General features: G+C 28.1%; 2 protein-coding genes across 2 annotated transcripts in view; one reads left to right on the top strand and one right to left on the bottom strand.

Annotated features, from left to right (window-relative positions):
* The window catches only part of LOC107441470 (voltage-dependent T-type calcium channel subunit alpha-1I), a 325,335-nt gene that overhangs the window by 212,098 nt on the left and 88,381 nt on the right, over positions 1–24,856 (bottom strand). The gene's annotated exons all lie outside the window — the stretch shown is intronic.
* On the top strand, positions 11,981–16,780 carry LOC107441473 (uncharacterized). Its single transcript, XM_087166310.1, has 2 exons — positions 11,981–12,139; positions 16,123–16,780. The coding sequence occupies exons 1-2, from the start codon at positions 12,053–12,055 to the stop codon at positions 16,546–16,548; spliced, it is 513 nt and encodes a 170-aa protein (XP_087022436.1). The 5' UTR covers positions 11,981–12,052; the 3' UTR covers positions 16,549–16,780.

Genomic DNA, 24,856 nt, shown 5'->3' with positions numbered 1-24,856 from the left:
AGCAATATATGCATGTTATATTTTTTGAGAAGAAAGTAAACAAAGTTATGTGTACTTGCCTTCTTTAGTTAAATTTATACATGCATATTTAATGCTTATTTTCTTGTGCGATTTATTTATTTGAAATAAATAAAACTGTGTAAATATTTGAAATGTCACTTCTTAGGAAATAAGAGTTTCATTAGTTGTTTAAATAAAGCTTGTGTTTTTGTTAACGTGAAAACCTTTTCTAAATTTTAGCATAAAAATTAAATGTTTAATCCGAAATAATTTACATTCTCGGGGGAATTATGTTTGCATTTTCTTTAATTATATGTTTAATTTTAAGAAGACTGTTTATTCTAACTTAGTTTCTTAGGCTTTTTATTGTTTCGTGGCCACTTGTAAGAAAGTGATAACTTTTACATATCTTGAGTGTTAACTAACGAAATTTTCAGTTTATAAAAACTGCATATGTTTCAGATAAATATTAATTAAAAAATTCAAAATTTAAGTTTTTGCAGAATTCTACAAGCTTGGCAAACGAAAATGTCCCTTTTTCCTACCTAAATAAAAAAAATTGCTGATAAGTAAATAAAATAATAAAATAAAAATGCAACACAATAAGCACAATATATTAATAGTATTTTTTATGATTATATCAATAACAGTGACAAGCGGAAAAAAATTACTTTTCTCTTCAAAAACTAATGAAGTAATTTAGAAAAATCAATTTCAGTTCATCGCATTTATCATAACCCTACTAAATTGTAGAACATCCGTATGTATTTCTATACGATATAATAGTAAATAAGAAGAAAAAAAAGGTTTTTTAAAAAACAATAATTTAGAAATTTTGGTTCAATTATAAAGCTAGTAATCCAGTAAAAAAAGTAAGAGCATTGATTAAATATACGAAATTATTTTAAGTTCACAAAGATACAAGAGTAAAGTAGTTTTTACCTTATTAGCGAAATTTGGTACGTGCCTCGTACGCAAGATTTGAAGCAACTGCTCATGCTTGCGTTAATTTTAGATGCAACGTATCTTTATGCTATGTCGGTGTAATTAAAGCTATAAATACAATGCTATAAGCATGCTGTTTACATCTGTTAAATGTTGTTTTCTGTTTAAGCCTACATTCGAACTAAAAACATGGACATGGAATTCAAATTTGAAGAAATGTATGAATGAAATTAGAAATGAATCATGCTTTATTATTACTAAGTTACCTGTGTAGTTTAAATTAAACTACTGTAAGTTATGGTTATTTGTAGACCTCATGCTTGAACTAAGTTTTTTCATTCTTCGGTCACAAATCTAAATAATAAACTTCATTCTTTATCGCCAAAAACTTAAAAATCTGCCAAATTTTTCTGATCGTAGAACTTCAGTTTTACGTTGCGCAAAATATTTTAGAGATCGTCTACGTCAATTGTCAATGTTAGTTTTGATTTTGTGGTCTAAGTTAAATGAAATTCCACAACGTCAGCATTTTTAACTTACGGAGTTTTGCAAAATCTCTTATTTTCCCTTACGTAAGTTTCATATTTTTTCATGGGCGCATGCGCATTTCACCAGATCTGAAGCATGAGGGCTAAAAGTGCGCATGCGTAGTTACTTAAAACTTAGAGTACATGAGCGAACGGAGGCTAACATAAATTTGCGAAATCCCCCCTATTTACTGTTGTGGTGTTTCACTGATTACCAATACGGAATTCGCTGATTACACGAAGTAGCTGATTACGTGAATACGGCAAAACTGCATAGCGTTTGCATGTCGTATGTGATTTATTCAGAGAATATTTGATTTAAAAAATTTTACGTATGCAATAAATTTGCAATATTTGGTTATACGAGTGCTTGATTTCATAATAAATAAAAATAGTAGGCGTGAGGAATTGTATTGTTAAAGTATTCGATATCATAAACTTCCTCCAATAAATATAAATTTAACTCAATATGTTTGATTTTTTCACATTGAATAATGTGAATAATTTAAAATATGTAACACTTTCATGAATAAAGATAAATTATAGACTGCCCAAGCGTATTCAAACTTTTCAGGAGTTTTACAGAGTCGTAAACTACTTCATCAAAATGCATCGAGTATCATAAAACTACGCATTTGAATTATATCATGCGTCCTAAAACTATGAAATCAAATTACACAAAGTACCAAAAATCTGCTGAATCAAATTATATGTACTGCCATGAAATTACCCGAGCAAAATGCTCATCGTGTTTCTTGAATGAAAAGAAATATATATAAAGTTTTTTGAAAACAAAAGATAAATTTAAAAAAAAAGGTTTTAGATTATCTGAATGCTAAACAAAAACGAGTGTTTCAAAGACATTTAAACATATATTTTCTACCCTAAAAAACTATTTTTTTAAAAATTTTTATGAAAATGATGATGGATTAGTGAATTTATAATCTCAATGATTGAGTTAGGTACTCTTATCATTTAAGCTAGTACGTTTTTATTTGCAATAAAACTTTTACAGGATTTTCTCAATTGTCCAGCAGGATTCAAATATGCATTTTTTACATTTAACTACAGTAAAGCTTTCACGGGATTTTCTCTATCATCTATCATGATTTAAAAACATATTTTTTATATTTAATTACAATAAAACTTTCACCGGATCTTCTCTATCGTTTAATACGATATAAATACATATTTTTATATTTAAAAACTATTTCTTTTAATTTCAAGAAGCTGATTGTTCAGTGAATTTCAATAATTGGTTTAGGTACCCTTATTATTTAAGCTAGCTCATTTTTAATTGCAATAAAACTTTTTACAGAATCTTCTCTATCGTCTAACATGATTGTCTACAGATTTCCTTTTATTATCTCAATAATAATTAAGATAATGAAGTTCCAAGCACCTGATGTTCTTTTCTTCTTTCAGTTTACCAATTATTTGTAACATTTTAATACCCATGTTTTATTATCATCAGCATTTCATTATCGAGTTACATCTATCATTCTATCAAAAGTAGTATTACCATATGTTTAAAAACCGCCAATTACGCTGTTACAGAGAATACATTAACCTTCAATACATTTAATGAGTTATTAATTTGCGCTGATATAAATATTGTCGTGCGGGATGTCTTTTAACTAATGAAACTGTTAGAATAATTAAAATGTTATTTTTCTAATAGTTACAGGAATAAGCAAAGTAATATCCTCACGTAAGCTTTAAAAGTGAGTCGATTTCTAGAATAATAAGTTTCTAGAATAACAACCTTTTATTAGAGTAGCATTGTTGGAGAGATGGACAATGAAACAGAAAGCTCAAAAAATCAAAATGGATTGGTCCACACATGAGCTTAATGTTTTATCCATCAATTAGGAAATATTATTATTTTAATATCGCGATAGTGATGTTTTAAAAAGCATTCAAATAGTATATAGTGTATACCATACTAAGCAAAATGATCCACAGCGATAATATCACGATCTTAATCATATTAGATTGCATTACGAGCATTACCGATAACGATGACCTTGCATCCATTAGGAAATTCAAAAGCTTTACGAGCATTATTAATGATTGCAAAATAAAATTATACAGCGAGCATTATTAACAAATATAAATATAGAATACGGTAATAACGTGAGTTTTATCAAAAGTGGTACCGATAAATGCCGATAAACAATAGCATCTGTCTTTACTGTAATGTTATACAATATTTTTTTATGTGGCATGAACCTTACATTTTTTTAGAAATTTCTATGATATACACGGAGAAAAGAGGATGGTCACAACTATCAGAACATAATATAATTTACCATATTTACGGCTGTATATGAACATCAAAAATTTCGAAAACTTTTACACCGCTTTGGAAAAGATTTTGGTAAAATTAATAATGCAATATGGTTTTTGAATGTAAATGTTTTAAAAAGAACTAATAAGAACTTTAATTTTGAAAACTAGAATTTTCGGTAAATCTCTACCATATAAATGGTAGAGGTTTACACTACCGGTCAAAAGTTTAGACTCACTCGTGAATTTTTAAAAATAGACAAATAACAATTAAAAATGAACTTCTTTTAAACTAAAAATTACATTAAATTAACTTTATTTTGAGAAATGTAGGTACGCTTATATTGTAAGAACTGTAATTGTATGCGTAACTTATGAATTTCGTCCAATCTTGGATTCTTCGAAATATCCTCCTTTTGTCTTTATCACAGCAGCACATCTTTTTGGCATTCTCTCTATTAGTTTTTGCAATGGTCTAGCTGATATCTGGTTCCAGCAACTAAGTAAGGATTCCCAAAGCTTGTTTTGATTGGTCCATCTCATTTTTGTAACATTTCTATCGAGTTCATCCCACAATAGCTCAACAGATCAGGGAATTGAGGGTGCCAATCCATGTATTTCAGTACTTTTTTCTTTTCTTTTGATGCAATGTAGTTTCTACACAATTTCGATGAATGTTTTGGATCGTTATCTTGAACAACGAAACAAACCCTTGAAAACAAATCTCAAACAAATCCTTGAACAACGATTCTCTGTCCACATGGAAAAGCGTAGCGCTGCAATATTCTGTGATAATATTTTTTATCCATAATACCCTCTATTCTTACAAGATCTTACTTATTCTTACTTTATCACTGGCAAAACATCCCCAAATCATGACTGAACCTCCACCATGCTTCAAAGTTGGTAGTAAACATTGACTTGTCATACGTTCACCAAATAAACGACGAACATACTGCGTTTGTTTGCTTCCAAACAATTCAAAGTTTGATTCGTCCGTAAAAAAAGCCTTTGACCACTGTTCCAAAGACCAGGTAACATGTTTTTTAGCCCATTGCAGTCGTTTTACTTTATTTTGTTTTTTTCAAAAGAGGTTTTCTAGCATCTACACAACTTTTTAAACCATAGTCACGAAGTCAACGTTGTACAGTAGATACTGACACAATTTTCTGCCGAGTAGCATTCAATTCCTCACGGAAATCTGGTGCTGCTCGAGTCCGCTGCCCTTTACTTTGAATGCAGATAAACTTATTCTCACGTTTGGACGCCATTCTAGGTCTCCCTGATCACTGGCGGCTCTTATTTTGGCCAGTTTCTTTCGTCCTTTGCAAAGTTCTGACAACAGTGGTCTGAGAAACATTAGTTTTAGAGGCAATTTGCCTACTTGAATAGCCTTCTGCATGAAGTGTAATAATAACTGCACGTGTTTCCACACTTATTTCTCGTTTTTGACCAATATTTCTGTAATAAATTGCATTAAAAAAATTAATTTTTGTTTTTAATATATACCAGTTATTCAGGCTATTATATCAATATTTAAAATTTGTCATGTACATGAACATAACTTACAATTAGCCCCATAAAAGAAGATGAAAAGTAAATTGCTTGTAAAATAAAAAACTAATAATTTTTTTTAAAAATAAATTACGCTTGTTTTAGAATAGGTACTTACATGCGCTTTCGTTCATTTCGTTATCAACTACAGAATAGATACAAAATGAAAAAATAATGGACAGTTTTAAAAGAAAACAGAGTTTTGAGATGTTTGTTTATGATTATGTTTGATAAATTGTATGTTTAAGTCAGAAACATTTAACTATTTTTTGAAAATTTTGAAATAAATGCAAGTGAGTCTAAACTGTTGACCAGAAGTGTATGTATATATATATATATATATATATATATATATATATATATATATATATATATATATATATATATATATATATATATATATATATATATATATATATATATATATATATATATATATATATATATATATATATATATATATATATATATATATATATATATATATATATATATATATATATATATATATATATATATATATTGGAATTGGTTGTTGTTGACTCTGAATGTTGGCAATCACATAGTCGCTTTGGTAAATGTGCAAATTATATACTAGTTCTAATTAAGTGCCACTGCCCGGTATACATTTGTCCGGTATACCCAACACTGATGCTTTCTTAAGGTTTAGTGCCACTGTCCGGTATAAATTAGCCCGGTACTCCGATCACTGAAGTTTCTCCTAATCTGTCCTCAGCAGATATTAAAATATCGAATAAATATAATAATATCAATGAAAAAATTAATATCAAATCAGATGGAATAAATATTTTGGACAATGTGATTGGATTGTTGACATTCTCCGATGAAAGTCGACATTCTCTTGATTTTGGCCATTCACGGTTACATCCATTTTAAGAATGTTAAGTATTGGCACAGTTTGAATTGACTAATGAATGACCAAATAAACGAATACATTGTACCTATATTAGTATATTTAGTACCTATTAAAATTATACCGATTACCATACCAGTAGTCCCTGTTACCGAAATTAAAATTAACCGTTCTCTTGATTTCGGTCATGTATATAGCACATCAGCTGATAAGTTTCTGATCTGACATAGAGATGGGACCCTAAATGCAGAATTAGTATTTTGTTTAGCAAGTCCTAACCTTCAAATAAAAGGTGTCAAAATTTTATAATGATCTGTAGATTGGTTTTAAAGTTACAGTGATTTTAAACTTTGGCCTCAAAATAGGCGTTTGTTTCAACAATCACTTCCTCAGTCGTGCTGAATCTCCTACCCGCGAACAATTGTTTCAAGTCTGCAAACAAGTGGAAGTCACTAGGAGCCAAATCTGGTGAATAGGATGGGTGCGGGTGAATAGGGGATGTCTGACACAACGTCAAACAGCTCTCGGAATCATCAATGGGTTGTTGTTTTTGGTCAACTGTTAAGCATGCGCGGCACCCACTTCGAAAACAGCTTTCTCATAAACAAATGTTCGTGCAAAATAAAGCCTACACTCTCTTTTGATATATTTAGAGTATCAGCTATGTCATGCAACTTCACTTTGCGGTTTTCTATAACAATTGTGTGGACTTTTATTATGTTTTCCGGATTAACATCATCTTTAGGGCGTCCAGAACGTGGCGCACCTTCAACATTTGCACGACCACGTTTAAAATCAGCAAACCTGTCAATAATAATCGATTTTCCTGCTGAGGAACCCAGATAACACTTATCGAGCCAAGCTTTAGTTTCTACCGTGTTTTTTCCCATTAAACAACAATGTTTAATAAGAACACGAAATTCTTTTTTATCCATTGCTTCAATAATATAAATTGGTGTTCGATTAAAATCACTGTAACTTTAAAACCAATCTACAGATCATTATAAAATTTTGACTCCTTTTATTTGAAGGTTAGGACTTGCTAAACAAAATACTAATTCTGCATTTAGGGTCCCATCTCTATGTCAGACCAGAAACTTATCAGCTGATGTGCTATATAAACGTACGGTGTAATAATTTTATATCAGTTACTTAATATTTTTTAGTAAATAAAAGAAACAGTTTTTGAACGAAAAAGAAAAGTCTGAAAAAATAAAATTCATACTGAAAAATAATTTAAATGAACCCCCCCCCCCCCAAAAAAAAAAAAAAATTAAAAGAAGAAGGAAAGAAGTCAGATACAATGCTTCTGTTACAAGAGAGGCTGCATACCCATATGACAAAATAAAAAAAAGAAGTTTCTTTTTAAAAATAATAAATCCAATGCAGAGGCACACCGGTTACCATTTAATATCATAAGCAGTAATCATTTTTGATAAAATGCTGGTTGTCAATGATAAGAGTTTATATATTGCTGATTTATGCCAGTGACGTTTATCATTATTATAAATAGCATCAATTAAGCGGTTAAGAAAATGATTAACGAAACGATTAAGCAATTAGAACGTATTTCCAAGGTTGGGTGGTGCTAAAAATAATAAGAAAAGCTTACGTTCTTTATGTTTTTCTCTTTTTTTTAAATTTCTAATGACAATTTAATAGATAAAAGCCAAATAACTGTAATATATACAAAGATAAAATATTTTTCTTGGTACCGGTAAGCAAAATATAGACTGCACACATGAATCAAATTTTTGTAAATAAAAGTAAAATAAATAAGTTTTCTATACTTCGCATTCGTTCTTAATTCGCCAACATTACTTCAACATTCTCAAAACTTAATAAAAATATTCAATTCGTTTTTAAACGATTTCAAAATATTTTAATGCATTTCATATTATTTGAATTAGAAGCGCTTATTTTGCTGTATTTTTTTATATTGTTCTCTGCTAAATTATTATTTCTACGAAGTTACGGGTTTATTAGTTTCTACGTTATTTGAAAACAATTTCTATGACATGGATAAAATAAAGTTAAAAATTATATAGTTCACACAAGTATAACAGGCATAAAAAATTTCGAAGTTTGTAAATCGCAAATTGTATAGTTCGAAAAAAATTATGAAGTATTTAAAAATTTAAACGCGTAAAATAATTCACAGAGAATAAAAAGCACTTTGAATCTTTGTTCTTGCTAAAGACCAATTTCGATTCGCTTAAAATTGTTAAACTATTTTTAAATGCAAATAGAATGATGGAATTTCTTTCAGGATATTTGCAATTGCTTTAAATTTAAATGTAAGGATTAAAACAATTAATGTATTTTTAAGATTATATCAACCTTTTCAACAGTGTTATGATGGTTAATTGTTAGCTTGAATTCCCTAACTTTATATATCATCCATTTAGCTCAGACCATGTGTAAAAACTAATACAAATTTTACTCATTATTTATCAAATCTTCTTGAATTGGGGGTGAGTAGATATTGACCATGCCAATCTTCATCTATGAAAATCGCTTATAAAATACTTTTTATTCTTCCATTCTAGTTTAAATACATTTTTTTAAGCTTCTAGTGGATGATACTTCATGTTAATACATTTTCTTCAAATATTAATTCCTTAATTAAATTTAATTAATTAATTTTAGCTTTATATGTAAAATTGTTTTTAATTATTTTATAAAAAGTAACTAAAATAAAATTTTTCTTTGTTAGTATGAAAATTTGTCCTTAAATATTCAGAGATTATCCAAATATATCGTCGAATAAAGATCCTATTAGATATTTTATTTTTTATTTTATAACCGTCGTTGAACAGCATACCCAATTGTATGCGTTTACGGCTACTAATGTTCAACTCCCGTAGCCTTGTCATTTTGAACGTAATCCAGAAGACAAGAGAACTCCTGGATCAAGTATTGGTAGACATTTGCCTTTTTGATGCAACTAACCCGCATTTGCGTTTTATGGAGAGGAAAACCACGAAAACCTTCCATGGCAAGCCTGGCGACAAGGGAACTCTAATCCATGATCCGTCTACCACTGAGGATATTTCACATCAACACTGTAGTCGGCCCAATTGATTATTTACAAACGTACAAAATGGCGTCCTGGTGTTTTTGAAATTCAAAAATCCGAAGTAGTTTTCCAAAACGATTTATGTATTCATTCATCAGCGCTACATACGCCTTTATTCGACTAAAAGTTATTTCATTTTGGAAATGGTTTTTCCTTAGATACGCTTTTTCTTTCTAGTTAAGAATTGCTTGAATAAGAACATGATGTAGGATCAGATCTGGAAAACGAATAAAATAAAAAAATAAAAAATCAGACTAGCAGAACAATTATGAGAAGTGCAGCCGAGTTATTTTTAGAATAAACTGTGACGTCAAATTATTCCATTTTGTGCTGAACTAGGAAAGGAGCGGTTACAAGTGGTATTGATTAGAACAGAATAAAGGAGAAACCTTTCTTAACACCTAAGAATGATTACGCAATATTGAAAGATATCTTCTGCGTACGTATATTTACCAGGATGTCTCTTTCTAAAGTAATACTCCTTGAAAAATATTTTATTTTAGATTAAATATGGGGTGCAAGGGAACAGAAAAATATTTCTCGCAGACCACTGTTTCTCCTAATTTTTATTTTTTATTTATAAACTAGGTCCATTTTTAAAAATTTATATCACTAACGAATTTGCCCTTTCATCAAATTCTAATTCATGAATTCAGAAGCTCGCCTCGTAACAAACTCTATGCACTTAAAAAAAAACCACTAATTGCCGCTATAAGCATCGATAAAAATGAATTGGGAAAAAAAATCAAAATGTAATTTTTTTACGTATTTTTCTTACCTTTAGTTTGTCAAAAAGAAGAGGAAGGAAAAACAATTAATACAGGAGTTTACATTTTTTTTTTAAAATTGGAATCTCGGAGAATTAAAAGTGTTGATAATTATAGTTTGAAAACTCATTTGTTCATCTTTGTAATGACTTTCTCGTGTTTTCAGTTAAGACGTGAATGTTCGTCAGTTATCCGCTTTTAAGCGAATTTTCATAATTTTATGGGACTTTTAAAACATTTTCAGAAAAAAAAATTGAAAAAAAAAATGTATTAAGTGATTTAGCCAAATGGACAATATATTTAGATAAATTCTTTAAAATAAAGGAGCAATTTTCATAACAGAAAGTTTGGAAAACGGAATAAAATGTTCTTAAATGCACATTTTGAGCTGCGTCCAGAAAGAAAAGCTCACTAATGTTATTTCGATTAAATTCTTTAAATCTTTTTAAATCTATAAAACTTTTTCTTTTCGGAATTCTTTTGATAAAATTTTCGAAGACTAAGTTGATGATACTTTTCAATTTCATATTCAGTTATTGATCACATTTTAAATTATTTTTCTACTTTAATCAAATTCTCTCCCTCCCCCCTTATGGGAGTTCCACTTTGACCTATTGCACTTATTGTGCAGATTTTGTCAGTGTATATATATATAACTGTTCAAGTTAATGACTTTAATTAATAATCCACTTGCCAATGTAAACCAATAGATCGGTTTATTAAAGATTGAGATGTTGCAAAATGTTTTAATTATGACGATAGTTCAATTTTTTTAAAAAAATTAGACAATAATATGTATTTGTGTTTCTTAATACTATGAATAAAGCTTTTTTTGCTCGTAAAACCATTTTGCAATTTATAACTAAATAATATAGCTGAAAAAGTAGTTATTTTTGCACAAATACTTAAATAAGTAAACAGAAGTTCAAGTTTTCAAATTTCATTATGTCACATCTTTCTATTTTTAAGTATTGCAAAAGTATTGCATTATTCTGAAATAATTTTTAGGCTAACTGTATGTTGTCGAAGTGTATTCAATATTTTGAGATTAATCGATTCTCATTAGCCCTGATTTCGAAATATAGGAACGTTACTTTAAATTGTAATAAGTAAAAGTATTAAAGTAAAAGTGATGAGAATAAAGTAAAAAGTAGAAGTATTGAAGCAAAAGTAGCAAACATATAGTAAAAAAATATACGAATTTTGAAATATAACTTTTCGAAATTACAAACTTGCGGCAATTTTTAAGAAACAATTGAAAATTCGAATTAACAAGTGTGAGAACACTTCAATATTATGAATTGAAATGTTCATAAATTTCTTTTTTTGTAAAAAAAATTCAAAAACGTACATTTTCGAATTTCAAAATGCAAATTTCATTATTGAAATCATTAAGAAGACTAAAATGTCATATTAAAATTACAGTTCTATCATCATATGTATGGGCGTTGTTATTATTCCCCAATTCCAAAAGAAAAATTAATTTGCAACAACTGAATGATACGTTCTTTCGAAATAATATTTCTAAAATAATACGTTTTTTTTTTTTTTTTTTTTTGTAAATTCTACATAACATCACGAATCTGATGAAAAGAAACAAAAAGAAAAAATATTCTGAAACAAAAGTATCACGTAAATCCTCAAGGCTCGGCACCCAATTTAAGAATTTCGATTTTCCTCCAAACTGTCTAATGAAATATCTCCGATTACATCAGGAAGAGTTAATTATACGGACGGGAAAAAAAAAGTTGAATTAAGCACCGTTACCCATGAAGTTAGGGAGAGGGTTCCCGTTAAGGTGAACGAGATTTCGTACACATCTTTCTTTTTGGTGGCCTCGTTGCAAAACCACACCCTCATTTACATGTGTTCCATGAGGAAGGAATATTTGTCACACACGTGAATATTCGAATGCCCCACGCTTAAATGACCATGAGATTTTGATGGTTTGTTTTTAATTATTCTATGAAGATGTCAGGTGGGATGTTTGGGATGATATCTGGGGTATAAATTGGGGATGGGAGATGGTCTCAAACACATTCGAACTCATCTTCTCGATCGAATAGTGTTATCCACTTCTGCTCCAAAAGACACCATGAGATTCGTAAGTATAGATAAATCATTAGTAAAATCTTGATTAACAGTAAATATAGTATCAGTTGTATAGAGCCTCATTTAACTTAATTTTTTTAGCAATTCAGCTGCTTCGACCCGAAATTTTTAGTATAAAGATAATTAAGATTTTGTATTTATAGTTCTTGACAATAATATTTCTTAGTGATTGCGGTATCAAATCAATGATGTGTTCTGTCTAAAGAATTATTCTTTTTTTCAATTCCAACTATTAGTTCCCACTCTCCCTATATCTTGTTCAAATTTTCTATCGTTCATAAAATACTTTTTATTCATCCACTTAAAGTTCAAATACATTTTTTTTAAACTTCTAGTGAATGACACTTTGATGTTAATACAGTTTTTTTCAAATATTAATTCTTTCATTAAATAAGGATGAGTGAAGAACAAAACGGAATTTTCCAATGGGTTAAGCGTTAGTCATTGCTTTAAATTTTACTATAAGCGATTCAGTTTTTCACATATTTTAAACATAACATCAATGATAATTTCTAACTTATAGCTCTATTTCAACAAAAAATAGTTTATTGCGCATGTTTAAATATTTTATATTCGCTGTATCAGATAAATTCAATAAAGGACAATACGTGGTAACACGTGTGGTCCACGCCACCCAATTGATACTTTTGTAGTTGTCTATACCAAGAGCCTTTATATATATATATATATATATATATATATATATATATATATATATATATATATATATATATATATATATATATATATATATATATATATATATATATATATATATATATATATATATATATATATATATATATATATATATATATATATATATATATATATATATATATATATATATATATATATATATATCTTGTTCAAATTTTAAATAGTTAATAAAATACTTTTTAATCATCCACTTAGAGTTCAAATATATTTTTTAAACGTTTAGTAGGTGACACTTGCTGTTTATACAGTTTTTCCAAACATTAATTCATTCATTAAATTTAATTAATTAAATTTAGTTTTATATGGGAGAAGAAATTTCAGTTATTTAATAAAAAGTAACTAAAATAAAAAGTTTATTTTTTGACCTAATTAGGAATTGACTTTAAAATTTTTTTTGACATAATATTTTTTTTCCATAAATATGTCGGTTCGATGTTTAGGATTGTATAAATTGAAAATTGGATTCAAACGCATTCGATCCATATTAAGCAATCGACTGTTAGCTTCCAAATCTTGCTGCTTAAGATTCGCAAGAGTAGATTTGTTTTCGTATCCAATCATTTAATCATGAATATTAGATGCTGAATTTGTTTTTATCGAGCTGTGTGTGAAAATCTTGGGCTTCATAATATTCATAACTTTTTCAAATAATTTTTAAGATAATTCAGATTTTGTATTGAAAGTTTTTTTTCTTTCTAAGAGTGACTGCTGCTTACGTTGCGCTTAGGATAATAATTTATTTTTAAACCACAAAATTAATATTTTCAAAAATTGCGTAATATACTGCGAGTAATTGATATAGTTAATAAATAATTAATAGCAAAGTTATTGCCATCTCCAATCAATATTAAATCTATTTTACATACATGATTATAATTCGATTCAATTCCACGAGCAGTACACATCTATTCTACGAGCATACATTTACATCTACGAGCACTGTACATTTTTTACCCTTGATTTACATATTGAAATTAAAATAAGAAACCAAAGGGATCAAAATTTAATGTAATAAAAGAATTTAGAGTACATTAGATTTGAAGTAATAGGACAATATTTTTGGATACATTGGGTGTAGTTATATTAGGTGTTATAGCTAAGAGATGAAGTTATTTTGTAGGTGACGTTATTCTCTATCCCCTTAGGTAAAAAAAAGTCATTTTAAGTTTAGGATCATGATTTAATCCCAGATCATATGTAAAGAATACCAGCTAATAATCTTGAGATTTTAACTATTCATTTAAATTTTAATATGTTACCAAGTGTCAATTACAAATAATATCAGTTTATGTAATAAGTATAAACCTTGATCAATGTAATTTTGAAGTCAATCGATTTTTGGAATGCCATACAGTGTAAATAATGTGTTAATATTTTTAGATCATTTAAAGTTTCTTCTTAAATACTAATCTTTATTAAATTATGTTGTTAACATCGATTGGGGTTCAAAATTCTTTCTGGTCCTGCATTAGTAAATTAAATCTTATTCACGAGCAACAGAAGCATCCATTTATATTTGAGTTTAAATATTAGAATAATAGATCTAAAATGCACATTAAATAACAAAGCTAAAAAATCCACCCATTTAAAAACGACATTTAAGAAATAAATATTGAATTGTGTTTATAACTAAAAGGCTTTTTAAACGAACTTTGATTTTATATTCATTTTGACTTAATATCCTAATTACCTGGAGTCGCCCAAATTAAGTCTGATGCTTAAACCTCCTCTTCTATTTTTCTTAAACATCGGGGCTTATTGTATATATTGTTGAGTTAGCACTAAAACAGTACTTTGGTATTCTATTCAAGCTGTAGCAATATATCCCGATACTTAAATATAATGTGTGCCCGGAAATGTGAAGCCGATATAGAGATAGCTTTAGAAGATAGCTGTTGTCATTTATTTAGATAATTAGATAGCAAAATCTTATAAATTTCAACTTTCACTACTTCTAAGAGAAAATCAATAAGATCGAATAAGTTTTATTGGAATTAAAGAAGAATAAATGGATGCATGATAAGTCTACTTTTAGGAAAATTTACAATTTTTCTGCCTTTAAAAAGAAGATTTTTTAGAATTACATTTAACTCTTTTTTTTTCTTCTTGAAAGCATTAGTTTCTCGACAAAGCAATAATCAAAATAAACTTAGCTTTGAAGAAAAATGTTAAAAAATTAAAGGGAGTTACTTTTTTTTAAACTCCTCAATGCAGTTCATTTAAATCAAAATATATAAATATTTTTTCTATTTAAATTATTACTTCAGTTTTTATAATATTTAATTATATTTATAACATGTGCTAGATTAACTCAGACACTCTTATAAATTAGTTTTTGTTTTAAAGTTTTGAAATGAATGGTTAAAATATATTTTAAAGTATTGGTTTCAAAATGTATTATACAATGAAAAAAACATGAACACCAATTAAATTTTAAATTCTGAATCTAACATAACATTATATTTTACGTAAAATAATGAGTAAAATCTCAAATAATCTCTTAATGAAGTCATTACTTTAAAACTATTCCCATTTTAAAAATGTTTTCCCCCAAATATTTCTATACATTCAGTTGTTACATTCTTTTTTTCTAATACAGAGATATAATAAGAAAATCTGATGATAAAAACTGCTTTCATGAGAAATCTTATTTATTTAGCATCATTAATCATGAAGACAATATTCAAGTAAATACAAAAGAAGGTTTCATTTTTCTTTTAAGAAAAATTTAGCCATTAAAATAGGAAATGGTAGAAATATTTCCCTTGTTTTTATTGTTAAATACATTTTGAATACTGAAATAATTATGATACATAGATCTTTAATGAAAGTATTAAATAAGTCTAATGTTCTCATGCCTATTATAGCCTTAGTAATGCTTACAACATTTTTCATGTTCAAATTTTGAAAACAAAGATATATAACACTAAAAAATAAAATTATTTGTCAAGCTTGTGTAAAATCAATTTTGCTATTATATTTTTATTTCTTATTAAATTTTATAGAATAAAAGTATATTAATAAGTAGGAAATCCCCCCATCTTAATTTTTTTTAACAAATAGCAAGTATCGTATAACAATACATGCTGAAAATAATCAAGCATAATGCATGCGTGCTATGTGTACTTTAACAAAAATAGAACTTATTTTATGACATGAAGGTTTTTATAAGACACTAAAAATGAAAATAAATAACAAAATTTTAAGACCGGCATAAAATTTCCTAGATTATTAAATATATTTTTTTATATTTAGTTAGTTGTTCCATTGTTGCTGGCCTCCGTCGCCTTAGCCGCAGACATGGGCATGAATATTGCTGGTGGCGCTTACAACTTCGGATACAACACAGGAGATGCTGGTGGCCACAGCAGATCGGAGTCTGGACATGGGGGAAATGTCGCTGGCAGTTACAGTTATATTGATGCCAATGGAGACAGACGAGTCGTTTCCTACACCGCCGGACCCGATGGATTCAAAGCTACTGGAGATATTGGAGTAGACAGAAAAACTGCCGCTGAAGCTGCTGCTATTGCCGCACTGGCTCCCAAAGCACCAGCAGCACCTGCTCCAGTAGCACCAGCTGTACCTAATTATTACTACCCGGGTCATTATTCAGGTCATTACTGGGGTCATCCTCACCACGCCTATATGGGACCATCTGGATACTCTGCTTTCTGGTAAATGACTTTGAAGGACTGACATGGATCTCGGAACTTACACTTAAATGGATTTGTGTTACGGCTCTCTTCTTATTGAATCTATTCTCAGGTTCGTGATTGACTGGATTTAAAAATTTAGTGCCATTAAAAAGCTTTACTGTAAATAAGAAATTATCACGGAATTATTTGTTCAATTATTTGTTGGAATTATTTGTTTTTATTTGTTGGGAATAAATTATATGCAATTCTTTTCACTTTTGTGTCTGCCTATTTATTTACAGCAAAGCATTATTTCTTAACGCTAAAAATATCACAGTTAAATAAAATTGAAAAAAAAAAACTACTACAACGCTAAAAGTTATCCCAGTAAATAAGAAGAACTACAACAGTATTACATGAAAAACATTTAAATGCACATTTAATCTTCGTCTCTCCCTAAGCTGATCACTAGGATTTAGAATTACAGTGAATTTTTCTGTATTGGGATATTTTTCTTTGTCTCCAGAAAATACTATTTTTATAGTTTGATATAATTTTAAAAACAAACAGCAGCAGGTTTCGTATGCCAATATTAAAAATTACTCTCAGCAATCAGAGTTATTTTTATTAAAATTAAATATAAATTTCACTAAAATCAAATATAAATTTTCAACTAAGAAATATACTTATCACATTATTATATATTGGATTTTATCAGAAATTGTTACATCAGTGGTTAATTTTTTTTAAAAATTTTTAACAGAAATTTTTATGAGTGATTTTTGTGCACTTATTAAATTTGTTAACAGCACAGAAGATCAAAAAGAAGCATAAGGATGTAAAAATAAAGTTGAAATAATAGTTAAATTACTTTTAAGTATTTTAACTACATATATATTAGCTAAACTACCCTCAGAGTTGAAACAAAACTAAACAATATATTTAGACATGGAATATAATAGCATTACTGTTTTAATAAATTGATAAACAACGAGTGCAAAAATTTAAATCATAGGAAAACAAACAACCTGTTAAATCAGATTTATAAGATTTAAACTATTCGCAGGATTTCCTCTGTAAGAGACTGACATTTTGTGGAATGTTAAGAATTCCTGACTTTTCGTTTTGACAAATTAAACCTAGACACATTACACATATCTTTAATTACATCATTTATCCTTTAAAAATATTAAACATGTCTATAAAACCAGTATGTAAAAGCTTGCTTTCTCTTAAACTGAATTCTTGAGTTTGTAAGATAACTAGACATATCATGATTGTAGGTAAACTCTAGAACTATAAATTTGTCTATTTGCGTGTAATTATTATTTTTATAATTCACGCTGTCTATTTTTGAATAAATCAAATGCAAATCCCCCTTTTTTTTTTAAAAAAAATGTCAAATTGCTCACATTAATGATAAATTCAAATAAATAATTCTTAACACTACTCTAAAGATAATTCCGTTCGTAAAGAAAATATACTTTTTTTAACCAAGTGCAGCACATTTCCAAATAAAAGTCTCGTGCAGTTAATATCTGGGCACTAAGCCGTAAAATTAAAGTAGAATTCTTCAAATATACAGTCCATTTAGCTATAACAGGTAGCATTCCCGGTAGTTTCTGAATTATTTGTTCTGATCCTCGAAAGTAGAATCTCGCACTTTAAAGACAGTTCACATTTAAGTGAGCAATTAGTGAGACAATGCTAAGAGATCCCATAGCTTATTGCTATCTAAAGACTGTTAATTCTTCTTTCCAACTAAATAGATTAAATAAATTGCGGGAAACCAAAGCATTTTAATTAAAAATGTCGCCATCTTTTATCCGGTAGAAAATCGTCACTTTTTTTTGTACGAGTGCACATACACACTTTTTCTTATGCAAGTAGAATGTCCATAAATTTTAAACATTTAATTAATTAGGTAAACAAAATTTTTGGTTAAAAGAGAAAATTCGAAACTTTTTAATGTATAATGAATAAACCGTACACAATTTCTTGATGCAAGTTAAGTAAGTATACAAACTTTCCGACGCAGAAACAAAATTCTTAACTTTGTAATTCACAGTAGGCAAATAACATTAAGTCCCTGACCAAATCATTAGACTCACTATAAAATTCTATGTAAAATCTTTATTATCAGATGATACTATACAGCTTTATTGTTTGTATATGACTGAAACCGATATGCACTTGTTTACGTTAGTGTATCAATGGGCAAAATTAGATGATAGATAATATAAATTGGATAATTGGATAAATTAGACGATATGTAATATAAATATAGAATATTTATTATATCAGGTATTATATTAGTATATTATAATAATTAGACCAAATGATTAGATGCAATGTAGTTTTTTAATAATTACATGTTTTGCATGAGTTTATAGGCAATAATTTTATACTCACACACACATGCAATGGGGATTTATAAGGAGATTTTTTTATATACTTCCTATTTGTATTTATTTTTAACGTATTGCATTACAATGTTAAACAATTGATACACGGACGTAAACAAGTGCAAACCGTGTAAAAACAATAAAGCTGTAAAGTATCACCTAAAAATTAAGATTTTACATAGAATCTTATAGTGCGTCTAATAATTTGACCTGGGACATAAATTTACTTTTTTCTAAAGTGCATTTCTTTTAACGTATTTTCAATGCTAAAAAAAAACATAAAGAATAGTTAGCGTTGAATATTTCACTTCTGAATATAAACAAAAGAAACATATCACATTTGACTTTTTTAATTGAAGTCTTTTATGTTGTGATGCATCTATACCGATTTTTCGTTTATTTAAAAAGCATTTTAAACTCATTCTAGACGTGCTCAGAGTTTGCATATATATATATATATATATATATATATATATATATATATATATATATATATATATATATATATATATATATATATATATATATATATATTATTTTAAAATTGTTCTCGTCTGAGTTTTACTTTAAGATAGTTCTCGACTTATGAATTGTAGGTATTTTAATTATTTTAGAATAGTTTGCATAATCTAAAATAAAGTTTATCATTTTGATTTGCATCAAGTTGATTTTGAGTAGACTTTTTTGATTATTACTGATTTTTTTTTACTTTTTTCGTTTATTGTCATAAAAAAAGTAAATGTATCTGATTTACTTTGTGGTTGCATTTTTAAAAACATTATAAATACTGGAAATGGACATTTTTAAAAAAAATATTGTTCGATTTTCTTCCAAGTATGAAATATTCTAAATTACAAGTAGTTTTATAAATTTTAGAAAAATAAAAAGAATTATACTAAATTATTAATTTTTATAACTATTACTCGATTCTTTCATTTTATGAAATCATCATTTCAAACGAAAAACATGCTATTCTAATCATTATTTTTAATTAATGAAAGCTTATTATATTTTTTAGTTTACGTGTTGACTTTAGCACTCCATAGTTGGTTTCTTCAAAACTACACATAAATCGGGAAATTTTTAAATCAATTTAAACGCTTTGTAGGTGAGTTTTCAAAAACAATATACATCTTTTTAATTGTTTAAACATATTGAAATACAATAAATTTTTATCAGCAATATAGCACATATAGCCTATAAAATTTGTTCCTAGTTTTCATTTTAAAACTGTATGTTTTTGACTGGAATTACAAATAGCAAATCATGTAAATCAAAAAGATGAAAGATCATTTTCAAAATATTTTAAAATAATTTAGAAATGAAAATTAAATTACTATATTTTCGAAATGTTCATTATTAGCCGCAATCAGTTGTTGCAATCGCAGTGATGCCACGGGCGACTAAAAATGAAAAAAGTGGTATAAACTCAATTCATCTTTATTTACTTAATCTATTCAATCTTAATTACCATCATTACTTGCATTGCAAATTATTTATATTAAGAGTGAAAACATTTTTGAGAATATTTTTACTAGTGAACTGAAAGAAATATGCTAGAAATATGCAAATATTAATCTTTTTTAGGGGTCACAGTACCTTTGCAACAATTTTTTAAAATAAAGGTATAATCATTCATTTTGAGGATGCCTTACATGCTCATTTAAGTTATAATCAATAATTTATCTTCAAAAAGTAATTAAACTGTTTAATTTTTTTAAAATTTTAAAAAAAGTTGAAAAAATTCTAAATTTTTAAATCCCTAAGGCTTTTTTATTTTAACATATTTTCAAAAAAAGTTTTTTTCATAGTGCTTGCAATATTTATCTTAATAATTTTGTGCATTCATTTGTTGATATATCAATTAGAATATTTTTTATAGACTATTTTGTAAAAAAGTAGAAAAAAAAGGGTAAAAATTCCTGTTAGGTATATATAACATGCTGTAAAAATTGTAATACCTCATAAAATGCTTATTCCATGCACAGTTTAAATAAGTGTATTATACTCAATATAAAAAAGTTTACTTCAAAGCTTTATCTCAAATAGAAAAAATTCCTTAGGGATTTAATTAAGATTAAGAGACAAAATAATCATCTATGCGAAAAAGCACTTTAAAGTCAGACTGCTAAGCAAGTTTCTGTATTAGAACAATTTAAAATCATTCATAACTTTTTTAAAATGCAGATAGAGAGATGAATTTTTTTCTGTACATTTGAAATACTTTGAAGTTTTATTATAAGCAATAAAAAAAATTTTGGTATTTTTGTCATTTTTTGGGTACTGTGACCCCTTAATAGACTTTCGCTACATATTAATAATCACTTTTTGCAATTTTAGTTACCTGTGGCATCCCTGTAATCGAAGGACGTAATCACCAAACTCAATGATAATGGGCATTTGTATTGCCATCTGTCGAAAACTTTTTAAACTAAAATAAATAAAAATTACCTGGGAACAAAATGTGTGCCCCATTAAATGAATTAGATGCGGAAAAGTATTTTTTTTTCAACCTTAGCCCTTTTCTAGCTTTACACTTACAAAAAGTGCTTATTTTGGGTCATCCTTAGATTAAAATAAAAGCTCTACCTCAAGTTTAAGGCTCAGAAGCTGTGCTTTTATTATTATTTTTTAAATATTTTTTTTAAGTATAAAAAGAGTTAGAAATCAACCCGAACAAGCATTTTTTTTAAAAATAAAAAAATTCAACAACACGGACAGTCAAGAGAAGAAAAACATTAAATTTTTTATCTGCTTCGATATCTCTTTAAAAAAATGTCACTGAAAAACTTTTTTTTCATCGGAAAGAAGATGGATTGTACAAGTATTTTAAAAGCAGAGGAATCAAGCGAAATGTTCATAAATAAAATAAAAAAAGATGTTTTTTCATACTTGTGACTGAAATTCTTTCAGATTCGAAAAGATTGTTTTCCTTTGTCGACTAACCCTTTCACTAATTCGCACATTTACTGATTTATCTATTCAATGGTTTATCCACTCATTTATTCACTTATTTACTAACTTACCTGTTCACGGATTTACCTCATTACTGATTTTCTTACTTTTTCTTTCGACCATTCATTGATATACTAGTTCTTTCATTTGCCTGTTCTCCGATTTTATTTTTTACTTTTATTAATATTGCTCAAGAAAAAAGAAAAGAAAAAAAGAAAGACGAAATTTATTAACCAAGTTTTTTTTTTAAATAAAAAAGAAATGTTGATATGTAGCTTGAAAACCAAAAAAATCACATGCAACAAGCAATCTTTAATCACATGCAACACGTTGCATGTGACAACTGTTGTAACATTACGGAAACAACATTACGGTCTTTATGTGATTACGGATACAACATTACGGCCTTTATGTGATTACGGATGCAACATTACGGTCTTTATGTGATTACGGATGCAGCATGTCCTCACACACAAAATTAGAACTTTCGATCTCAGGGCAGAATTCTATAACTTAAACAGTGGGCATTCCGTTTTTGGTCCGAGCATCCTATTCGCAAATTTATTATTCCTTACTTCGCAAAAATAATAGTTTTCCCAGAAATTAGGGGGTTGTCTATCTTTCCCCTTCCAATTAAAATTCCACATACGAAACAGAATGCTTCCTGTAGACGACGAAGGGAAGAATTGGGAAGAAACCAGAAATTCCTCTGCATTTAAAATTTTAAACAGTGGCTACAGATTAGAAACAAATAATTGTGGAGCTATATTTCGATGCTTTTATTCTTATTAGTATTTTCGTTTGGAATGAGAAAGTTGTTTACATTAATTCTTAGTTTTTGCATTGGAAATTAAAATATTCTTTGAACAAAAATTGCGTTTAACCTTCAGGAAGAAACCTAATTAATTTAGTTAAACAATAAGAAATGTAAGTAAATTAGCTAATAAGCGAAGTAAATAAATAAAAATGCAATTTTGTCATCTACCAAATGTAGTTTTTTTTAGTTATTTGCAAGCTAATTTATTGATTTGGTCACTCGCAGATTTGGGCATTCCCTTTATCGCAAATTAACAATGTTTTATGAAGAAAAAAAATCACAAAAAAAAAATAAATCCGCTGTTTCATCCGTGCCTTACATTTCAGGCAAAGCAATATATTTTAACTATGTATACCATCTCGCCATAAGGAGTTATCTGAGATTAGAACCGATAAAAAGTGAAATGTTTGAAAGTTATTAAAACTTTAATGGCTAGAACTCTTCCCCTAAAGGAATATTAGCAAAATCAATACATATTCTCGGGCTCTATTTTTTTTTTTTTGCAAAAGTTTGAGCCTAGATAATTCAGCGTAACTTTTAAAATGTTAAAACCTTTTATTACAAAGAAATTTTCTTTTCACAAACGGTTCTTCATATGTCTTGTTCAACATAGAAGAATAATAAAATGACATCGGTTAATTCCCATTAGCCTTAATTAATCACTAGTACGCGTCTCTTTTGACCGCAGAATCCATTCAAAGCAAATACTGATTGGATTAAGTAGTTATTTTCGCAGCCGTCGTTGATCAGCCGACATAATTTTTGAGACTACTAATGCTCAACTCAGTAGCCGTGTAATTTTAAACCCAATCAAGAAGACAAGGGAGCTCCTGGATGAAGCATTCGGGGAAATTTACCTTCGTGAAGGACTTTTTGATGGAACTAAACAGCCTTTGTGGTACATGGTTAGGAAAACCAAGCAAACCACCCACGATTAGCCCGATGGCAAGGGAACTTTAAACCATGATTAGTCTACCCCTGAGGATATTTTTACGTCAGCACTGCGGTCGGTGTGAATCGGGTGCGGAATTCGTAGCGACCAGCCATGGCTGGGATTCGAACCCGGTTCACCTCTTTGGAAGGCGAACGCTCTATCGCCTGAGCAACCACGGATCTACGTAGTTATTTTTGTCAAAAAGTTTGTTCCAATGAAGGATTTCGGATGTCTTTTTGGTTTCAAGGTTTCTGGAGTGAACCATTGACAGTCGCCGATATAGATTGACTGTTTAAGGCTGGCTATATGATTGAAAAGAGTCATGCATAGTATCGTTTGAGGTTCAAAAAATATGTCGATTAAATATGAGGCTCGAAAAAAAATTGGGGATAAGAAATGGCGTCAGTCATTATAATAATGAGCTGTTAAAGATCAAGGTTCGTTTTTTACTGTTTAACATAAGTTTTAAAAAAAATGTATCAAACTTTTTAATTGAACTCATAAAAAAACAATTTAAAGGAATATCATACACTATTAAAAGGTTTAAAAAAAAATAAAACAGTTCCAAATTCTTCAATTTTGTGCATATATTTATTTATTTAAAAAAAATGGATTTAAAAATGTGATTTCTGCTTTTGTTTATCTTTTATGCCCTCCCAAAAAAATAATAAAGATAAAAAAAAAATTTATGTATAAAACATTTTGCTTTTGGAAAAGTTTCCAAACACATATAATCAAAACCTTTTTTTTTTTGGCATCGTATATCATCAGAAACGTTAACGTTTTTTATAATAGAGTAATTTATCAGAAACGTATTTTTTTTTTAATATGGTGATTTATCAGAAACTTACATGTTTTTTCTGAGATGGTGAGTATTCAGAAATGTGACTATGTTTTAAGATATTCAAAACTTAAGCAGAAAAAAACATAAATTTCAAGAACATTACTAACAAATGACCTAATTTTAAGCATAATCACAGAAATAACTGTTATCTACCTTCTCAAATTTCTGTAAGCGGTTATCCATATTGACAATCACTAACTTACGAAAAATAAATAATTAAATAAATAAAATAAATGAAATAAAATAATAGTTCTTCGTTTGCATGAAACAAAAGGTAACAAATGCATCCAACTAAAGTCTTATGCATGAAAAAGAGTTTAAAATATTTCTTTTTTACTGACATATCTAATGATATTTAGTATTCTGGAACAGAAGGGACTTTTTTTTAAATATAAG

The sequence above is a fragment of the Parasteatoda tepidariorum genome, chromosome 6 (assembly GCF_982258835.1).
Source record: "Parasteatoda tepidariorum strain Cologne lab strain chromosome 6, Ptep-v5.0, whole genome shotgun sequence".
Classification (NCBI taxonomy): Eukaryota; Metazoa; Arthropoda; class Arachnida; order Araneae; family Theridiidae; genus Parasteatoda; species Parasteatoda tepidariorum.
Note: the sequence above shows the minus strand (reverse complement) of the source record. Positions and strands in the feature narration are given on the sequence as shown.